The sequence below is a fragment of the Lepus europaeus genome, chromosome 4 (genome assembly GCF_033115175.1).
Source record: "Lepus europaeus isolate LE1 chromosome 4, mLepTim1.pri, whole genome shotgun sequence".
In the NCBI taxonomy this organism is placed as follows: domain Eukaryota; kingdom Metazoa; phylum Chordata; class Mammalia; order Lagomorpha; family Leporidae; genus Lepus; species Lepus europaeus.
In genome coordinates, this window is record NC_084830.1 from 165,242,523 (window position 1) to 165,261,385 (window position 18,863).

Below are 18,863 nucleotides of genomic sequence, written 5' to 3' on the forward strand. Positions count from 1 at the left end.
GTGGGCAGAGGGCTTCTCTTAGCCAGGCCCTTTTGAGGGACACCCGTTGTGGGAACAGGATGTGGTTTGACCGCTTTTGCTGGTTTCTCCAGAGCAGAGATGGCAGCTCTGTGATGGTACCAGGTCCCACGCTCAGCTCCTCTTGAACGGAAATCTGAGAATGCCAGCTTGTGTTCCAGCCACAGAGCAGCTGATCTGGGTGGCGTGGTGGTCCTTGCAGTTTTCTGCCTGTCTGCCTGGGAGTCAGCTCCTCTTTCCCGGGAGGAGGGGGCTGGACTGAGGGCTGCTGACTATTCCTGGCACTCCAGGAAGGTTGAGTGGGTGCCAGTCGCTCTTCTAAGTACTTGACCAGAATCAACTCAGGTGAGCCTCAGAAAAGTCCAATGACCACTTTACAGATGGGGCAACTGAGCCACCAAGAGGCCAGCGACCCAGCCCAGCTGGGAGAGTTGAACCCAGTCTCCTAGAAAGAAGCAGGCTGCCCAGTTTACTGGCTGCATACGTTTAGAATGCAGTAACATTTTTTTTTTAATAGCTTGAATTTGTTTTTCATTTACGTGATAACAAATCATCACAAACTCTGTGGCTTAAAGCAACACAGATGTGCCACTTCAGGGTCCTGGAGGCCACCAATGCGGATCACACGGTGGCTTCTTGGAGCTCCAACGCTGGAGCTTTTGGGGCGCTCTGGGCCAGGCCACATGCTGCTCACCAGAAGTGGCTGCGGCCGACTGCATCATTCTGGAGTGAGCTCTCAGTGCACGGTGGGGTGGCCACAGGAGCTGGCCAGACCTCGGCTCTGGGATGCACGCAGCAATGGAACGAACTGGTGTCCAGGACCAGTGGCTGCGCCATGTGCTGACAGCCACTGCGGAAGGCAGCCCCGGAGCAGAGTGTGCTGCGCGGGCTTGCGCAGTTACAGTGGGTCAGAAGCTGGAGCTGGAGCTCTGGCACCGGTAGAAAGACTCAGGCGGGAGCCCCCAGGGCACGCTGTGGTGTCGGCGTCACCAGTCTGTATGGACTGAGCGAGTGTAGCTACCTAAGCGGATCTGCGGTCTGGTGTGTGCGGGTCGGTGCATGCTGGGGCCAGGAGAGGGGGCAGCTCCCTTCCTGAAGCTGCTCCTGGGCTCAGGAGGGTGGCCACATCTCCCTCGCTAGGGTTGCCTGGCAGGAGTGGCTGTTGGTGAGCATATTAGTCTGCTTTTTTATTGCCAAGAGCAGAACACCACAGACTGGGTAAGTTTTAATGCAGAGGTTTATGGTGGCTCAGAGATTCTGAGACCCCAGGACGAAGGGCTGTATTTGGTCCCAAGGTTCATGACCTGGTGAGAGATGGGGAGCACAAGTGACCAGCAGCCGGTGTGTCCTCTGTGGTCTCTCTGTTCTTACAAAGCCACCAGGATTCAGTCACCCCTGATGACCTCGGCGAATCCAACTCACGTTCCAGAGGCCACCCTGTTTCCACCCTCCTGTTGCCTATGTGAATTAAACTTCAGCCCATGAAACTCTGGGGCCCTCGTTCACATCATAGCCGAGCCCAAGCAGTCATCTGGCAGCAAAAGATGCTGGTGCCTGCTCCTGGAGACCCCAGGGTCCCCAGCACATGGGTGACGCCAAAGCCCTCATATTCCTTCCTTGTTTCTAACCATCTCCTGGCATCTCAGGCATGCTGAACCCACCAGTGGCCTTTTCTTTGTAGATATTCTCTATTTTTTCCTCCTTTGCATTTCTGAATGGGCCTCTGGGAGTCATTATGATTAGTGGATAGCAGTCTACACTTGGTTTTGTGTGAGGGCAAAGAAGGTTGTTTTACTCTGCCATCTTGTAGACATCTCTCTCCTGATGAGACTTTAAAATGAAATTCATCCAAACTGTTACTTAATTCTTGTGTCTACTTGGCATCATTATTATTTCTTTTTTGTTTTTAAAGATGTTTATTTATTTGGAAGGTAGAATTACAGAGAGGCAGAGGCAGAGAGAGAGAGAGAGGTCTTCCATCTGTCTGTTCACTCCCCAGATGGCCACAACAGCCAGAGCTGTGCCAATCTGAAGTCAGGAGCCAGGAGCTTCTTTCAGATTTCCCACATGGGTACAGGGGCCCAAGGACTTGGGCCATGTTATACTGCTTTCCCAGGCTATAGCAGAGAACTGGATTGGAAGTGGAGCAGCCAGGACTCGAACTGGCGCCCAAATGGAATGATGGCATTGCAAGGAGCGGCTTTACCCACTACGCAACAGCGCCGGCCCTTATTATTTTTTCTTAAATATTTATTGAGTCAGAATTCCCATACACCAGTTAACTCTCTAAATGGAGGGTTGGGCAAGCCAGAGCCAGGAGCAAGGGATTTGATGCTGGTCTCTCATGAGGTTGGCAGGAATCCGCATACCTGAGCCACCATCTGCTGCCTTCTGGGATGTGTGTTAGCAGGAAGCTGGAATTAGGAGCCAGAGCTGGGTATAGAATCAAGGAACTCAGATGCAGGGTATGGGTATACTAACTGGTGGCTTACCTGCTTGCTAGGTCAAATGACTACCCCATCCATTTAGTGTTAGTAACATAATGAAACAGCTATTGCAAATTTTGAAAACCCATGTGTAACTTTATCAACATCAGCAAAGTGCTTTAATGTTTTTATTGCCACCTTACATATATTATTTATTGGCGGTGCCGTGGTTTAACAGGCTAATCCTCCGCCTTGCAGCGCCGGCACACGGGGTTCTAGTCCCGGTTGGGGCACCAGATTCTAGTCCCGGTTGCTCCTCTTCCAGGCCAGCTCTCTGCTATGGCCTGGGAAGGCAGTGGAGGATGGCCCAAGTCCTTGGGCCCTGCACCCGCATGGGAGACCAGGAGAAGTACCTGGCTCCTGGCTTCAGATCAGCAAGATGCGCCGGCCGCAGCAGCCATTGGAGGGTGAACCAACGGCAAAAAGACCTTTCTTTCTGTCTCTCTCACTATCCACTCTGCCTGTCAAAAAAAAAAATATTTATTATAATAACAATCTCTGGAGCTGGCCTTGTGGTATATTGGGTAAAACCATGACATGCAATGCTGTCATCCCAATATGGGTGCTGGTTCATGTACCCACTGCTCCACTTCCAATCCAGCTTCCTGCTAATGACCTGGGAAAAGCAGTGGAAGATGGCCCAAATGCTTGGGCCCCTGTACCCATGTGGGAGACCTGGAAGAAGCTCTTGTCTCTTGGCTTTGGCCTGGCCCAGCCCTAACTGTTGCAGCCATTTGGGGAGTAAACCAGCTGATGGATGATCTCTCTTTCTCTCTGTGTGTATCTCTCCCTCTTTCTCTGTAACTCTGCCTTTCAAATAAATAAATAAATCTTAAAAAAATAGTAGCTGAAAATTAGACTACCCTGGGAGCGAGGAATTAAAATAAAAGCAAGCAAAGGTCAAAACAAAGGGTGGTGGTGGTAGGACCAGCCTACAGCCAGATCAACTGATTCCAAATTTCTGGCAGAGGGCCTGTGATGAGGATGCTAGTTTAAGGCTCTCTGATGATTCTAATGAGCAGCCAGGGGGTGACAACCAGAGAGAATATAGCTTTCAGACCATGGAGCAAAAGGAACTGCTTTCTATCACAGAGCAAGCCTTTGCTCAGCACAAGTCCTCTGTGTGCTCCCAGGGGTAGCACCTTCCACGGCTCACAGAAAGACACATCTAGTCAGGCCCATCTAGGAGTAGTTACCAATACTCATGGACTACCCACTGCCATCCACCTCAGCTACTGCCCCTTGGCTTCTGCCCACTTCCCCATCTCCATGTCTCAAGTCATACAATTCCTGCTGCCACGTAGTACAGGTCTTTTCAAGGTCATCCAAAGTCTCAACTTTTCCCCAAATCCATATCCTTCTATCTTGTGTCCAAAGCAATGACCCTTGGCTACTTGAGCAGCATCCCCTACTGTTCTCGTTTGTGCTTCATGTGTTGCTCTAAGCATTTTACCTACATCTGTCCTCAATTTCTGAAGGCAAGGACCCAGTACTGACTGATTTTCACCCTTTGTGTGAGGCTGGGTACACAACTAAATCTTGCTGAGTTAATGCATGCACAACAGATACACCTATGGAGAAGTTAACAGTCATTAACAATCTACGAGTATAAACAAACACTGCAAGTTTAATTCACAAATGGAGGTGGCTGGGCCCTTGCAGGAGCTCAGTGAAGCAGCTTCCCCAGGAAGAGAACAAGGAAGATGGGAGTTGCTGGTCTGCCTCTGGCCCCATTTTTGATGGCTGATTTGCAATTCCTAGTCCCATTAGTAACTGGAAAACCCACATAAGAAGTTATCATCTCTTCACATAGTTCTGCTTGTATGCACTTCTTCACTTCAATAGTCAAGTTGCTAATACCTGTAAGAAACCATACATGAGATTCCACTCTCTTCCTCCCTCCTTATACTTTGCCTTTACCCTCACAGACTGGTATGGATTAAAACATAAATGAGAGCACACTCCTGTGTGAGTGGCAAGAGTGACCTGGTTCTCTCTAGCAGCTGAATGGTATTCTCCAAACACTGGGCCTCAAAATCCTCACACCCTCTCATAGCTCCTCACAGTCAATCAGATAGTGGGGTATTTTCTAAACTTTATGTAGATGAATGCATTTCCAGCTCCTGCCATCAGTTGGCAACCTAGCTTCTGTTTTCTAATCTTGTTCGGACTGTGTTTCCTTTCCACACCATCTTTCCCACGGCTGGGACTCTGCTGTTGATGCTTTCACCTCACCTCTATTGTTGTTTTAAAGCAAAGAATTGCTGTTAGGCAAATTGTGCAAAGTACAAACATGAGGATGCAAGAGGCAAATAACATGGCTGGGCACAGTAGTTACCTCCCAGTGATGAACTTGAGGAAGACGGAGCTCCCCCAGAGTGAGCAGAAGGAAGTGGAAACAACCCAACCCTCACGGAACTTTACCCACTACACTTCAAGCTATCCCATGCTACCAGTTTTCATTCACTTGTCATTCTTATCTTCAGTTAATTTAGAATTTTGTACTGGGTTTTCTTAAGTGAGCATAGTGAAGTGTTCTCCTTTGAGTCCTTTGAAGAAAGCTTAAGTTCAATCATCCCCTGTCTCCAAACATTTTACACTGAAAATGAAAATCATCCAGAGGCAGGAAAACACAAATTGCCTATGTCTTAAAAACAAACAAAAACTACTCAAAGTTTGCCGAAGATGAAGGCTAAGCAGTATGTTGAACTAACTCCCTCAAAACTAGAGCCCATCAATAAATCCATGTATAAAGCCGTAAGTCAATTAATGTGAGAAAGCAATTGGCCATATTTTCAAAGTCAGGATACTGCTCTGTGCTCTTTTCTAAGCGATTTGTACCAAAGCTGGTTCCCCCTCAACTTTGCTGTGTGCCCCGTAAGGTTGTGACAGTCATATGCTCAGCGTCTACATAATAGTGCCTCCTAGAAAAGTACCTGTGTTTATGATGCCCAAGAATTCAAAACAGTTTATTTGATCTGCTGCACACCATTTGAATTCTACATGACATTTTCTTCCCTGTACTGCAATACAAGTTGGGCATTTAAAACCACTGGAACTGAACTCATCCACATCCTTCTCCTCTAGGTCACTCATCTGAATCTCCCAGGAGACTGTTAGGGAAAACAAAAGACAGAAAACTGAATGGCTGTTTGCCACGGGCAGGCAAACGCTCCCATCCTCTCAGAACAACTCCAGAACCAGAGCTACCGCGCCATCCTCCCCCGTTCCCGACCCCTGCATTCACAGGAACCAGGAGCTGGCGGGAATGTGGGCCGCGCACGCCCATGCCGGATGCACGTGGGAGCGAGGGGCGGGAAGACCCCGGTCTCTCACCTGCCCGCAGGGGCCCGAGGGCCAGGCTGCAGGCCAGCAGGAGGCGGGTCGCAATGGCGGCGGGGCGCATGGCCGCGCGCTCCTGACCCTCTGTGGAGAGAAGCTGCTCAGCTCAGCAGGGCCCTGCGAGGGCGCGAGGCGCCGGCCCTTCGCTGTCCCCACACGTGCTCCTCGCGAAAGACTGCTCCCACCTGTGCTGGGGAACCTCCGCCCACCGGCTCCTTCCCACAGGGCGTGAGGTGCAGGCCACGCGGGAGCCAGCAGAGCGAGCGGCCGCCCTGCCTGGTGCCAACCCAAACCCGGCAACCTGCCCAGAGACACTGCGCACGCGCAAACCGTGGGGGCGGGCCTCGCGGCTGGCTAGCTAGCTCCCATCGGCCCTCACTTCCGGCTCTTCCTGCTCTCTCAGAGCCTGGGCCAATGAAGTTCCGGCGGCCACGGGCCCGCGTGACGGAAGAACCTGGAGGGCTGTTTCCTGAGTTGCGAGACCTGGGCCGGCTCGCAGGACTTTGAAGCCCTGGCTCGCGGGCGCCGTTCCCCTCCGCCCTCGTGAGGCCGGCCCTGTTCCCTGCCCGCCCTGAGCGCCGCTGAGGAGAGGGTGCCTGGGAAGTCGGGCGCTGGCCTCTCAGGGGTCAGTGCGTGCAGCGCGGCTGTGGGCCGCGGAGGAGCTCGTCAGGCCCCCGGCCGGCCTGCTCAGCTTGTCCGCAGCCTGCGCGGTGCCTGGGACAGACACGTGTCGCCCGCGGGTGTCGAAGCCGGCAGGTCCCCCTTGGACGTGAGTGCAGGAGTGTTAGGAAGCCTTCCTGTTCCCATGGCTGCTGTGAGGCCTCGCTTTTCCGGCAGTTGTGGAAACCGCGCTCCTTTTGGGAAGCCACCTAAGTATCTATGGAAAGGTAAGTGGGAGCGGAGAGTGTGATGTATTTATAGTGCAGTGTAATCGGCCCGTACGTAGAGGGAACTCTTGTCACAGGCTGCGGCATGGCTGAACCGTGAGGACGTGGTGCTAATGCCGTAAGTCAGTGACGAAAACCGACGCTGCAGGATTAGACTTGAGGAGGGATCTAAAGAAGTCGAACATTCAAAAAACTAGGATGGTAGCTGCCAGGGGCTGGAAGGGGAGGAGATGAAGAGGAGTTGAATTCGATGGGTGCAGAGTTTCAGTTTTGCAAAATGAAAAACTTTTAAAACTGTGTAACACACCTAGCAAGTAGAACCAGCAGTGCTGCTAAACATCCTGCAGCGCATAAGACAGCCCCTTCCCAAGACAGCCCCTTCCCAACCACGAGAAAGAATTACCTGGCCCAGTGTGAAGAAGGCCCACCTTGAGAAACCCTGTGTTTGCCCAGTCAACTCAAGTCCACTGAGGACAAAGCTGTAGGCTGATACAGTGATGTTTCTTGGTTGGAGGAACTGTGAAGGCACCTCCCTAGACTTAGTACAGCCTAATAGTGTGACTGTATAGCGAGTGTGTGCAGACAGCCTCTGTTTGTCTCTTTAACCATCACTTTTACTCAAATTCACAGTAGAGCCCATGGCAGGGAGGGGAAACACAGTGAGCGCAGCTGAAAGCGGTCCAGGAGAGTAGAGTTAAATGACGGCACATTTCTAAAGGTTAGGTAGTAGATGCTTCAGTCTTGGGGAAGGTTTTGGTAGTTGTTCAGGTTTTTGTTGTTTTGTTTTTAGCCTTTTCTGAGTCTTCCCCATATACCCTCCATCCCCTCATTTCTTCTTAGGAAGAAGTATTTCTGTGCCTGAAGTTTGCAGTTCAGTGGTTTCTGGAGTTCAACTTCCTGCATCTTTAGATCTTGGCATTCCCATGTATAAGAGAGCTAGGATTCCCCATGTTTCTTCTTTTCTTCTTCTTCTTTTTTTAAGTTTTCTGTCTTGTTTCTATTTTTTTTAAAAAAAGACATTTATGTATTTGAAAGTCAGAGTTACACAGAGAGAGGAGAGGCGGGGGGAGGGGTGTCTTCCATCCTCTGGTTCACTCCCCAGATGGCCGCAACGGCTGGAGCCGCGCCGATCCAAAGCCAGAATCCAGGAGCTTCTTCTGGTCTCCCACGTGGGTACAGGGGCCCAAGGTCTTGAGCCGTCTTCCACTGCTTTCCCAGGCCACGGCAGAAAACTGAATTGAAAGTGGAGCAGCCGGGTCTTGAACCGGCACCCATATGGGATGCTGGTGCTTCAGGCTAAGGCATTAACCCACTACGCCACAATGCTGGACCACTACTGTTTTTCCTACTTTGTATGTGATGTTTTCTGTGTGTTCTTCAATTTATGCTGACTTCGCTACAGTCTGTATGGACTGAAGATTCATCATTTAAAGCTTTGTACCAAACCTCTTTCATAATCAAAATAATTAATATTTGGCTGTATATTTCTACTCTCACCTAATGTCAAGCTGGAATGGTCCTCAGAGACGGGTAAGATGCTCAGCATCCTGTACCAACCTAAGACAGGGCTCTAGGCCAAGCTGCCAGAGTTACCAATGACGGGTAAGGACAGAGATGACTGAGGGCAACCTAAGACAGAGGCCATTCTCAATTAAATAAAAAAGGGGGAGATGTAGGCAGCCCATAAACAAGTCATAGACGAGTCAAGGTCAATCTTGGCTTGTGGAATTCCTGGGATGAGACAGTCACGTACTGCCATGTTGAAGGAGAATGATCAAAAAAGAACACTGCTAAAATTGACTACGATATGACTGTGTTGCAGAAAGCCCAATAAGTTGCTTGCATGTGTTGTTAACTTCTGTGTTGCCTTGAGCTGCAGCTAGTTATGTATAAAATATCACTGAGACTCTAGAATAAACGAGCCTTGATCAGCTTTGTTGTCTTGGCTCCATTCTCTGCGCCCTTGTCCCTCTTTTCATTCCCACTCCCTCCTTCAGGTTCCGTTTGACTGGTGCAGCTGGCCTGCACAGTTAGGGATATCTTAAGGAAGTTGAAACTGATTATGGCATCTCTTTTTGGCATCTGCTTTGTGTCACTCAAACCTTGAAGAAGTAAAGGCATGGCCTATTTTGGAGGTCCGAGGCTGTGTTCAGGGACTGTCTGTTCCTCCTCCCTTCTTTTTCCTCTTTCATACCCACCTAACATTCCTTCCTCTCCTCCATGTTTTCTTTTCTTTGATATTGGTTGAGACAGCACAGTGTGTCCATGCAATATCAGGCTCTATAGAATACGGTAAACTGAGAAACATAGACTCCCTGCTCTCATGAGACCACGAGAGTATAGATTTAATTGAGGGACTGAGGGCTAGGAAGGAACGGGGAACATGTGGAAAGGAATCTGCTTTCGTTTGGATGTCACATATGGCTGCTTAGAAAGGGAGGATGTGTAGTACTTAAGCACAGAGGAGTGAGCAGTATCCCAGACAGAGGATCAGCTCTGGTAATGACATGGAAGCAGGAAGGAGCAGGGGAGAGAACTATGGAGGAGTGAGATGAGGACAAGGAAGCTGAGCTCTGCTGGACTTTGTAGATAATGGAAAATATGATATGCAATAATGTAGTTGTTCTTTAATGATTAATGTATTCGTACTATGTGTGGAATGCAAGGACAAAACTACTTGCCCTCATGGAGCTTACTTTGTCATGGGGGAAGGTGGGCAGGAAGTAATTAAAGAATATGTTAGCTGGTGATATATGTTAAGAGCCATGCTAAAGGGATTTATTTATTTTTCCAAAGAAACCTTTTATTTAAGAAACACAAACTTCATACATTTCGTAAGTACAACTTTAGGAATATAGTGATTCTTCTCACCATATCCACCCTCCCTCCCACCCACACTCCCACCCCTCCTCTTCTTCCCTCTCCCATTCCAGTCCCATTCTCCACTAAGAATTATTTTCAATTAACTTTACACATAGAAGACCAACTCTATACTAAGTAAAGGGTTCAACAGTTTTCACCAAAAGTGAAATTTCACCAAAAAAAAAAAAAAAAAAGAAAAAATGCTCAACAGTTGAGACAAGAGCTGTTCAAAGTCATTGCATCTTGAAGTTAATTTCACTTCTTTTTTTTTTTTAGAAACTTAATTAATTTTAAAGAAGCACCAAGAATGATAACATCTTTTACAAGCACTGACATAAGTATAACTTATGAGACATCAGAATTTCCTCCACTTAATGCATTAAAAGAAAGTAAGTCCTTGAGAAAAAGTTTTATCATTAAGGAAGCACCTAGGGAAACAAGCAATGGAGTTGGACACTTAGGCATAACTAAAACTTATGAGACAAAGAATATCCTCCACTTAATACACTGAAATGAAATAAAGCTTTGAGAACAAATATAACTCTTTGAGGGCACAGATCCTGCATGGGAAGTTAGTGCACAGTGACTCCTATTGTTAATTTAACAATTAACACTCCTGTGTATGATGTCAGTGATCACACGAGGCTCTTGACATGAGCTGCCTAGGCTATGGAAGCCTTTTGAATCCACAGATTGTCAGTGTTTAGACAAGGCCGTAAGCAAAGTGGGAGTTCTCCCTTGAGAGAAAAGTACCTCCTTCTTTGATGACCATTTCTTTCCTCTGGGGTCTCACTCAATGAGGTCCCTCATGTAGGACAGTTTTTGCCATAGTGTCTTGGCTTTCCATGCCTGAAATGCTCTTGTGGGCTTTTCAGCCAGACCAGAATGACTAAAGTGCTGATTCTGAGGTCAGAATATATTAGCTGGCGATATTTGGTAAGAGCCATGCTAAAGGGATTTAGTGAAGGTTGAGTAGGGTTGGTACATGCGTTTAGATTTGTATTTAGAGACCCTTTTGATTACTTCTTGGAAAATAAGCTGTGTATGTATATGTGAGGGTGAGGAAAGAAAAGAGGCAGGAAGACCTGTTTGGAAATTCCCACATCATCCCAGTATAAGAATGACTATTTAGAAATTCTTGCATCATTTAGGTAAGGAATATTTGGATCATGGTGTGAGTGGCAGTGTTCTTGATGAGTGCACCCTATGGAAAGGAAGGCATTTGCATGGATACGACTTGACGATGGTTCAGCTATGGGAGGTGATGCAGACCTGTTGACTTTGCAGGGCATTGACTTGGTTACCAGCTCTAGGCTTGAGTTTGAAGGTGAGGTTAGGACTTTGATTTTTGGCATGTTGGATTTGAAATGCTTTTGAGACATCCAGTAGGCACACTGATGTGGAGTCGGGCATGTGGTGAGAAGTTTGGAGGAGACATCTGGCTGGTCTCTCTGCATGACTGACTTTGGTGTCAGAAGTGAACTGAAGCCAAGGACTTGAATGGGATAGACCAGAGAGAGTGTGGGCTGAGAAGAGAAGTGTCTAGCAGTGAAATTGGAAGACCTCCATCACTTAGTAGGAAAAAGTAGACCAGTGGTAAGAGGAAAACCAGAAACATGGTGTCACTGCCAACGAGAGAAGATTTTCAAGAAGGATAAGCTAAAACCAGAACTGATACTGTTAGGATTATTTAAGAAAATATTCTTTGAAATCATCTCTTCATTGAACAAGTGTTTATTAGTTAGACTTCATGTCCCAGCCATGCTTCTCAGAGCCCAGAATACAGCATTTACAAAGCAAAGCCTTGGCCCTCCTGAAAGGAGCATTATAATGGAGAAAATAAATGATAAATCTATAAATGGGATTGGGGGAAACTGGTCGGATGGGGTTGGAATGCCTTCTTGGACAGGGTAATCTGTACGGTCACATTTGAGTGGTTCCTAAATGAAGTGAAGGAGAAAGCCCCCAGGCCTAGGGGCTCTGTGTTAAAGAACCCTGAAACTGCAATGTGTTTAGGAATGTTGAGCAACAGTAGCTCAGCTACACTGCAGTGCTCAAGGGAGGGCTGAAGCTGAGCTCAACTGGAGTTTCTTGATGGAGAGGAGTAAGGGTGGATTCAGGTCTTTGGGATAACTCTGAGGAAGGAGCAGGATAGTGACTGAAGGGAGGCAGGGCTGCCGCTTTCACTTCTCTGCACGTGGACATGGGGCGTGGCTTCTTGTTCAGGTTGGAAATCCTAGAACAGGATTTTGGAGTCACGGAGGATCTTCTGTCTCTGTACCTGTGCATGTGACTGAACTGAGGACTGAAGTGTTTGTTTCTAGCCTCTCTCCTGGTTTTTTAATTTTTAATTTAATTTAATTTTTTTGTTTGAAAGGCAAAGAGGTGAGTGGCAGGGAGGGAGGGGGGAGAGGGAAGGAGAAGAAGCGCGAGATCTTCTATCCACTGGTTCATGGTCAAAGCCAGGGCCTGAAGCTCCATGGGGCTCCTGCATGGGGGCAGGGGCCTCCCCAGGTGCGTTAGTAGGGAGCTGGTTTGAAAGTAGAGAAGTCAGGGCTTGCACTGTTGCGCCTGTGGGATACTGACCTAGCAAATGGCCGCTGGTACCCTGCAGCACAGTGGCAGCCCTCCCTGTTCCCTGGTTCTAACCCCGCCCTTTGCTAGCACCTTCTTCATTGCCCCCATCACTTCCTTGTTCCTGAGGCTGTAGATGAGAGGGTTGAGCATGGGCGTGAGAACAGTATAGAAGACAGACACTACATCATCCTGGCCAGGTGAGTGGTAGCGTGCGGGCAGCATGTAGGTGTAGACAAGGGGCCCATAGAAGAGGTTGACAACTGTTAAGTGGGAGGAGCAGGTGGCCAGGGCCTTCTGACGCCCCTCTATAGAGTGCATCCGGAGCACAGCTGCCAGGATAAGGGCATAGGAGCTGGTGATGAATGTAATGGGCACCAGGAGCACTACCACCCCGGTCACAAAGAGCACCTGCTTGTAAGCCTCGGTGTCTGCACAGGCCAACATCAGCAGTGAGGGCACTTCACAAAAGAAGTGGGCAATTTTCCGTGAGCCACAGTAGGGAAATTGAAGGGTCATAGAGGTCTGGATAGAGGCATTGAGGGACCCTCCAAGCCAGGCGGCCACAACCATGAGCAAACAGACCCGGCGGCTCATGAGCACTGGGTAGCGCAGAGGGTTGCAAATGGCCACGTAGCGGTCATAGGCCATGAGGGCCAGCAGAAGGCACTCTGCAGCTCCCAGGAACATGAAGAAAAACATTTGTGCCCCACAGCCCTCAAATGAGATGCTCGTCCAACCGAAGAGGAAGCCCACTATCATCTTGGGGACAGTGACTGAAGTAAAGAAGATGTCCAGGAAGGACAGCTGGCTGAGAAGGAAGTACATGGGCGTGTGGAGCCGGGCATCGGCCCAGATCAGGAGGACCATGGAGGTGTTGCCGGCCATGGCGAGGAGGTAGATCAACATTACCATGCTGAAGAGGAACAGGTGCATCTGACTGTTGTTAAAAAGGCTGGTGAGAACAAAGCCAGAGGCAGAGGAGTAGTTCCAGGGCTGTCTGCCTGCTTCCTGCCAATCCTCACTGTGGGGAGGAAAGTGAACCGGCTCACAAAGGGCAGAAAAACAGTCACTCAGAGACAGGGAGGGGCGATGGATGAAGATGCAGAGGGTCAATGGCTGGGGAGGCTGGACAAGAGCAGCAGAAGACCTCTGAGATGCTCTTGTGCATTTCTGTGGGGTTGACATTATTTCGTAATGAAAAATTACATGAAAACATGATTGCAGCAGAGCAGTGCTCAGAGGGAAATTTATAACTTCAAATGTGTGTGCTAGAAAGAGGAGACAGTGAAAACCAGTGACCTAAATTTCCACTTCAAAAAGCTAGAGAAATAACAGCATATTATAGTGCTCTGAGTTTTGTAAAATATGCAGTGATATTTCTGGTACTTAAATTAGCAAGTGAATGCACAAATAAAAAATAAAACCCTTGTTCTTATGCCTAATCAGAAAACTAGGCCCACAAACATGCAGATTATTTTGTTGAAAAGTCTTATTTATGTGAGGGTCTAGGTGGTAGATTTCTCTCACAAATAGATGGAATCTGGAGACTGGTGCTGTGGCACAGCAGATTAAGCTGATGCTTGCAATGCTGACATCCCACATCTGAGCATTGCTTTGAGTGTTGGCTGCTCCATTTCTGATCCAGCTCTGTGCCAATGTGCCTGGGAAAGCAATGGAAGGTGACCCAATTACTTGGGTCCCTGACTTCTACATAGGAGACAGGATAGAATCCTGGGCTCCTAGCTTCTGCTTAACCCAGTCCGTTATTGTGGCCGTTTAGGGAGTGAACCAGCACATAGAATGTCTCGTTCTCTGTCTTTCCATCTCTCTGTCACTTCACTTTGCCTTTATAATGAATACAATACATCTTAGAAAAATAGTTGGAACGATTGTGTCTGACCAGCAGGTGAATTTGACCAGCTGGAAGACTCGTGCTGTGCACTTTCCTCTTGTTGCCTTGGTTCTCTGGAGTCTCAGCCTTGCACTTCTGTGCTCAGGTGCAGAAACTTGCCCTCTGAAAGTGTGCCTTGCATGTGCAATCTGATGGATCCCATACCAACTGCACCTTCCTGCCTCCTTTCCCCCTGTGTTTTAACTTAAACTTTCTTGAAATGACCGTGATACTTTTACATGTTAAAGGGGCACAGTATAATTCTATACATGTATCAGTGTGCAACGTTCGAATAAAGGTAGCTAGTATTTTCCTCTCCTTGAACATTTATCATTTCTAGGCCTTGTTTTATTAGGTTCCTTGCATTTGAGACACTACCCCTGCCCTCGGTCACCCCTTATAGCCCAGAACCCGCCGACATCGTCACACTGTCCTGACTCCTCCCTTCCTTACTGTGAAAACCACAGAACAGGCTTTTGCCTGCTGTGTCTCCACTCTTCTGCCCCCTGATTGCCCCTCCTGCTTTCCCATGCAGCCTTGTTTGGCATGCCACGCTGCTTCCTCTCAGGGACCCTGCCTGACAAACCGTCTCCATGGCGTTGTCTTCTAAGTTGCTGGCCTCACCGTATCTGAAAGCAAAATCCCAGGTTCCTTTTAAAATATTTTCCCAAAAAGAATGTCCTTGCATCATTCTGGTTTGGGCTCCTTGTAGGCACATGTCTTGCTTGGTGTCTCAGATGACTCAGACCACTGGATTTTGTGTCCAACGCTTTCCCCCACTGCAATTTTATTGTTGAAGAGTGTGGGCCTTGTGCAGAAAACTCTTCCATTTAATTATTTTTGGATCAACAAACACTGACTTTCTAGGCAAGACCCAAAGTCCTCTGACTGTTCTGGCGCAATTGGCATTTTGCAGTGGGTGGTTTCATGCACTGTCCTGCACCTTGCAAGGTATTCAGCAGCATCCCACTGCCTTACTTTCTAGATGCTAATAGAAACCCTCTGGCTGTGATAACCAAAATGGTCTCTAGACATCCCCCAGTGTCCCCATCAGGCCACAGTCACCCTTGGTTGGGAACCTCTGCATCCTGTTTGTCACCTTCCCCATCATTTCATTTCCTTCTCCCCCTCTCCTCTGAGCCACCCGTTTGATGTCTGTAATATTTTGACCTTTATTTCACTGAATGTTCTTTCTGGTTTTACCCAACTTAAAGCACTAAGATTCAGCACCTGCTCTCTGGAGCCTGGCTGCTGGGGTTGAAGCCCCAGCTCCACCATTTCCAAACTGGTTGGACAAGTCCCTCAGACTCAGGTTCTTTATCTTGAAAATTGTCAGGGACGTTGGATGCACCAAGTGGTTAATGCATGTGGAGTGCTTGAGGGGAGCAATGTGCCACTTGGGGGTGAACTGCTAATAATATCAGTACTGTTGCCACTATGATAACCCCAGCTTGTGCCTGGCCCCATAAAACAGATCGTCGTGTCCACTTCTCAGGGTTATCCTAAGTATTGAGTGAGAGTGGTGATGCTGTGCCTTTCCTGTAACAGGTGTGCAATAAACATCAGAGCTCTTCCTTTCCTCATTTAAGCGAATGCGTTTTGCACAATAATCACACAATCCACACGTATACCTCCATGCAAAGATCCCCTAGCCTCTCCCTCCTAGAGATCTTCCAGGAGAGGGGAGTGTTTGTTGTGATTGGGTAGGTTCCTCTGCTGCACATGGAATCTCTCCATGTAGACTGCAGATTTCTGCAGCAAGGGACGGTTTCCTGCTTTCTGTGACCTTCTGCATACAATGTGGTGCACAGTGGCCTGAGCCAATGCTGGAGGACTGACTGTAAGTGTGTGTGGTGAGCAGGCAAAAGAAACACGCTTACCAGAAGGAACATCGCCACCTCTGTCGCTGCCCTCTGCCTTGGCCATCTGCACCCAACACCCCTCCGCAGGGCTGGCCTTGGTGCCTGCTCTCAGAAATGTTTCCTCAGCTGTCTTGGCACTGTTGAGTTTTCTTCTCATGGCAGTTTCTCAGGACTGCAATGAATGCAGGATGTGTGCCTGTGCAGGTATGTATGTATTTTACATGTACATTTTGTGTGTACATATGTGTGCATGGGGTGTCTCTGAATCATATTTAGGTGGATTTGCTTTCTTTCTCACTGTCTTTCAGAGGAAGAGAATATGTGTTTCTACCCCAGTGTCTTTCAGCATGCCCAGATCAGAAATGGCAATAGTCAGCACTGAAGTGCTTTAGAATGAAGGAAAAGGAAGAAGTCCTGGACACAAATGGTCGATTCTGGGTGGGGAGTTATATCCAGCACCAGACTTTCCTTTTTACCCTCTGGCTTTCCTGTTATGATTCAATTATATTTGATGTCCCTACAGTCTGGCTGATTTTCGTAAAGCACAAACTTAATTTTTTCAACTGAGGATATCTCTCTATGGAAAAGGCAGTGATAACCTAAAAAAGAAAGTCACCTTTTATATGGCCAGAGACTCTAACTGCTGGGAGTTCGACAGAAGAGAAACTATGGAATTGCTTTTCCATGACTTCCCATGGTGGTCAGTTTTGGGGCTGCAAGCACAGGGCACAGGGCAGGAGTTGAGTGATTGCCCATCTCTTGTACCTCCCACTGTGTACTCACCTCACATTGACCCGATCCACAGCCTCCATCAGGAATCTCTGTCTCTTGTTGGTGTTATTCTTTCTTCTATGTCCTTCTTGTTCTCCAGGCTGAGGCTCAGAAGCCTGGTGAGGTCCCTGGGGAAGTTCACATGGAAACTGTGACATTTGTCTCCTACACAGGGCAACTTCCAGAATCTTCCCACTTTCCTCCTAGGACTGCCTCTTCCATGGTACTGCTTTTAGGGGAGCTACAGCCTGTTTTTAGTGTTCCTATTTGTAGTTGTGTTTGCCCCCTTTCCCTATGTGAGGACAGTAGGAGTACCTGGTTCTGAGGAATGCTCACGATTAGCCCTGCTGTTGAGCCCTAGAGGATGCACATGTGGGAGGTCATGTCCCTTAGTCCCAAATCTTCACATCACAGACGAGGTAAAGGTGTCTAGAGCAGAGGTCTCCAGACCTGTCCATTCAAATGATCTGGGGAACTCAAAATAATAATAATAGCAATGCCTACTCCTCACTATTTGGAAGAGTTGAAAGATTTCTGGGTGATTCTAACCTGCAGCTAATCTGGGAACAGCTGACTTAGGGGTCTCAATGACACAGGAACACAGGAACAACAGCCGTGCCAACCAGATGCACCCCCTAGGCTCCTTAGGCAAAGGGTGATCCCTGGATCAAGTGCCTCCTTAGGCTCTTTGGGCCAGCAATTCTGGAACTCTGGGTGGGGCTCAGGAGGTGGAGAGCACAAGCCCTCCAGGTGAAATGATTGAGAGCAGTTGTGGGGACCAGGACTGTAGCCCAGAGGTTCTTAGGATGGGTTTGCCCCAGGGAACACTTGCGAGGATCAGAAGACAATTTTGGTTGTCACAGTGAGGTCATGGGGGTTGATAATGGCACTGAATGAGAAGAGGACAGGATGTTGTTAACACCCTGTAATGCATGGAATAGGCACACAGCAAAATTAACCAGCCCAAAGATGCACAGTACCATAGCTGAGAAAGCCAGCTCTTGACCTGCTCTTGTTTCCTTGAGTGAATTTTGTCTCCCCCAAGCTGGTGTTCGCCAAGGGTATTTCTTTGTGTCCTGTGCAACAGTCAGGCATGTTGTGGCAGCTGAGTAAGGCTGCATGGGGTTCATTGAAGGAAACTTTTGCTAATTCTAGGTGAAAAGGGAAGACTGGAGCTCCTTTAGTTGAGTCAAAGGAGATTTTTTGGAAGGCACAAAAACTCACATCATTCATATCAACAAAACAACCTGAGCTTGGGGTTTGAGGATGCATTCAGACATGGTGAGGTGTTCCCCAAAGTAACTGAGCAACTTGGCACAAGCAGCCAACTCCATGAAGAATATCTGGGACTGTGAGAAGGTTGGCCGTCCTTTCCACTTGATTGCACACATGGCACTGGGCTCCTATGCATGGAAACTCAGTCTCTCTAGGATAGCAGTAGCTGCCCTGTTGTCACTTGCTATTGGCCAGGCAAACACCTGGTTTGTGGGTGGAATTTCCACAGTTCTGCTGACTTGCTTAGTGTCTACAACCATGGCCCAAATCAGAACTCAGTGCCAGGTTGACAACAAGGATGACTGACCTGTAAGTCATGTTGTCATCTGTGAAACAGGGCTGGGAGAGGGGAGGTAGGCATCTTGTTGTTCCATAGTCTAACCTGGCATTGGGATTTCTCAGCTCTGCAGTCTCTGGACACACAGACGGCTCTATTATATCCACTAGCCAGCCTACTATGTGCTGTGACTGTGCCAGGTGTGACTTTTACAGATGAGTAGAAAGCCAGGATTCAGAGGTGGCAGAGGCATGAATTCAAGCTCCTTCTGACCCCATGCCAGTACTTGTTTGACCTCATTCCAACTGCTCTGAAATCTCACATCTCCAAAATTGGTGAGGGACTGGCCACTAAGTGGCAGTCTAGTTCAAATAATTATTTTAAAGATTACAGTTAGTCAGCTTCATTTAGCTCCATGCTACATAATTCCAGATGCTGCTCAGGTAAAACCTAAAAGGAAACATCTAAAGGAACTGCACACACAGCACCAAGAAGAAGTGGACCACAGCCCAGTCCTTGTCTCCCGACTCCCAGCTTAGTTCTGGAGCAGAGGCCTCGTGGTTAATGAGCGTGAGGGGGATGGGTTTACAGGGAGAAGGGGCTCTGGCACAGAGG

The 18,863-nt window shown here is 48.2% G+C and overlaps 1 protein-coding gene across 1 annotated transcript; it reads right to left on the reverse strand.

The window, feature by feature from the left end:
* Positions 1–6,472: 6,472 nt before the first annotated feature.
* LOC133758852 (olfactory receptor 2T27-like) lies at positions 6,473–16,737 on the reverse strand. Its single transcript, XM_062189988.1, has 3 exons — positions 16,709–16,737; positions 12,245–13,193; positions 6,473–6,490 (listed from the first exon to the last, which is right to left on the reverse strand). Exons 1-3 carry the CDS (start codon positions 16,735–16,737, stop codon positions 6,473–6,475), a joined length of 996 nt encoding a protein of 331 aa, XP_062045972.1.
* Between the last annotated feature and the right edge of the window lie 2,126 nt (positions 16,738–18,863).

Coding starts and splice junctions, on each gene's coding strand:
- LOC133758852 (XM_062189988.1), bottom strand. CDS start 16,737: ATGGAGGCTGTGGATCGGGTCAATGTGAG. Junction 13,194..16,708: donor GTGGATCGGGTCAATGTGAG/GTGAGTACACAG, acceptor TCCTCCCCACAG/TGAGGATTGGCAGGAAGCAG.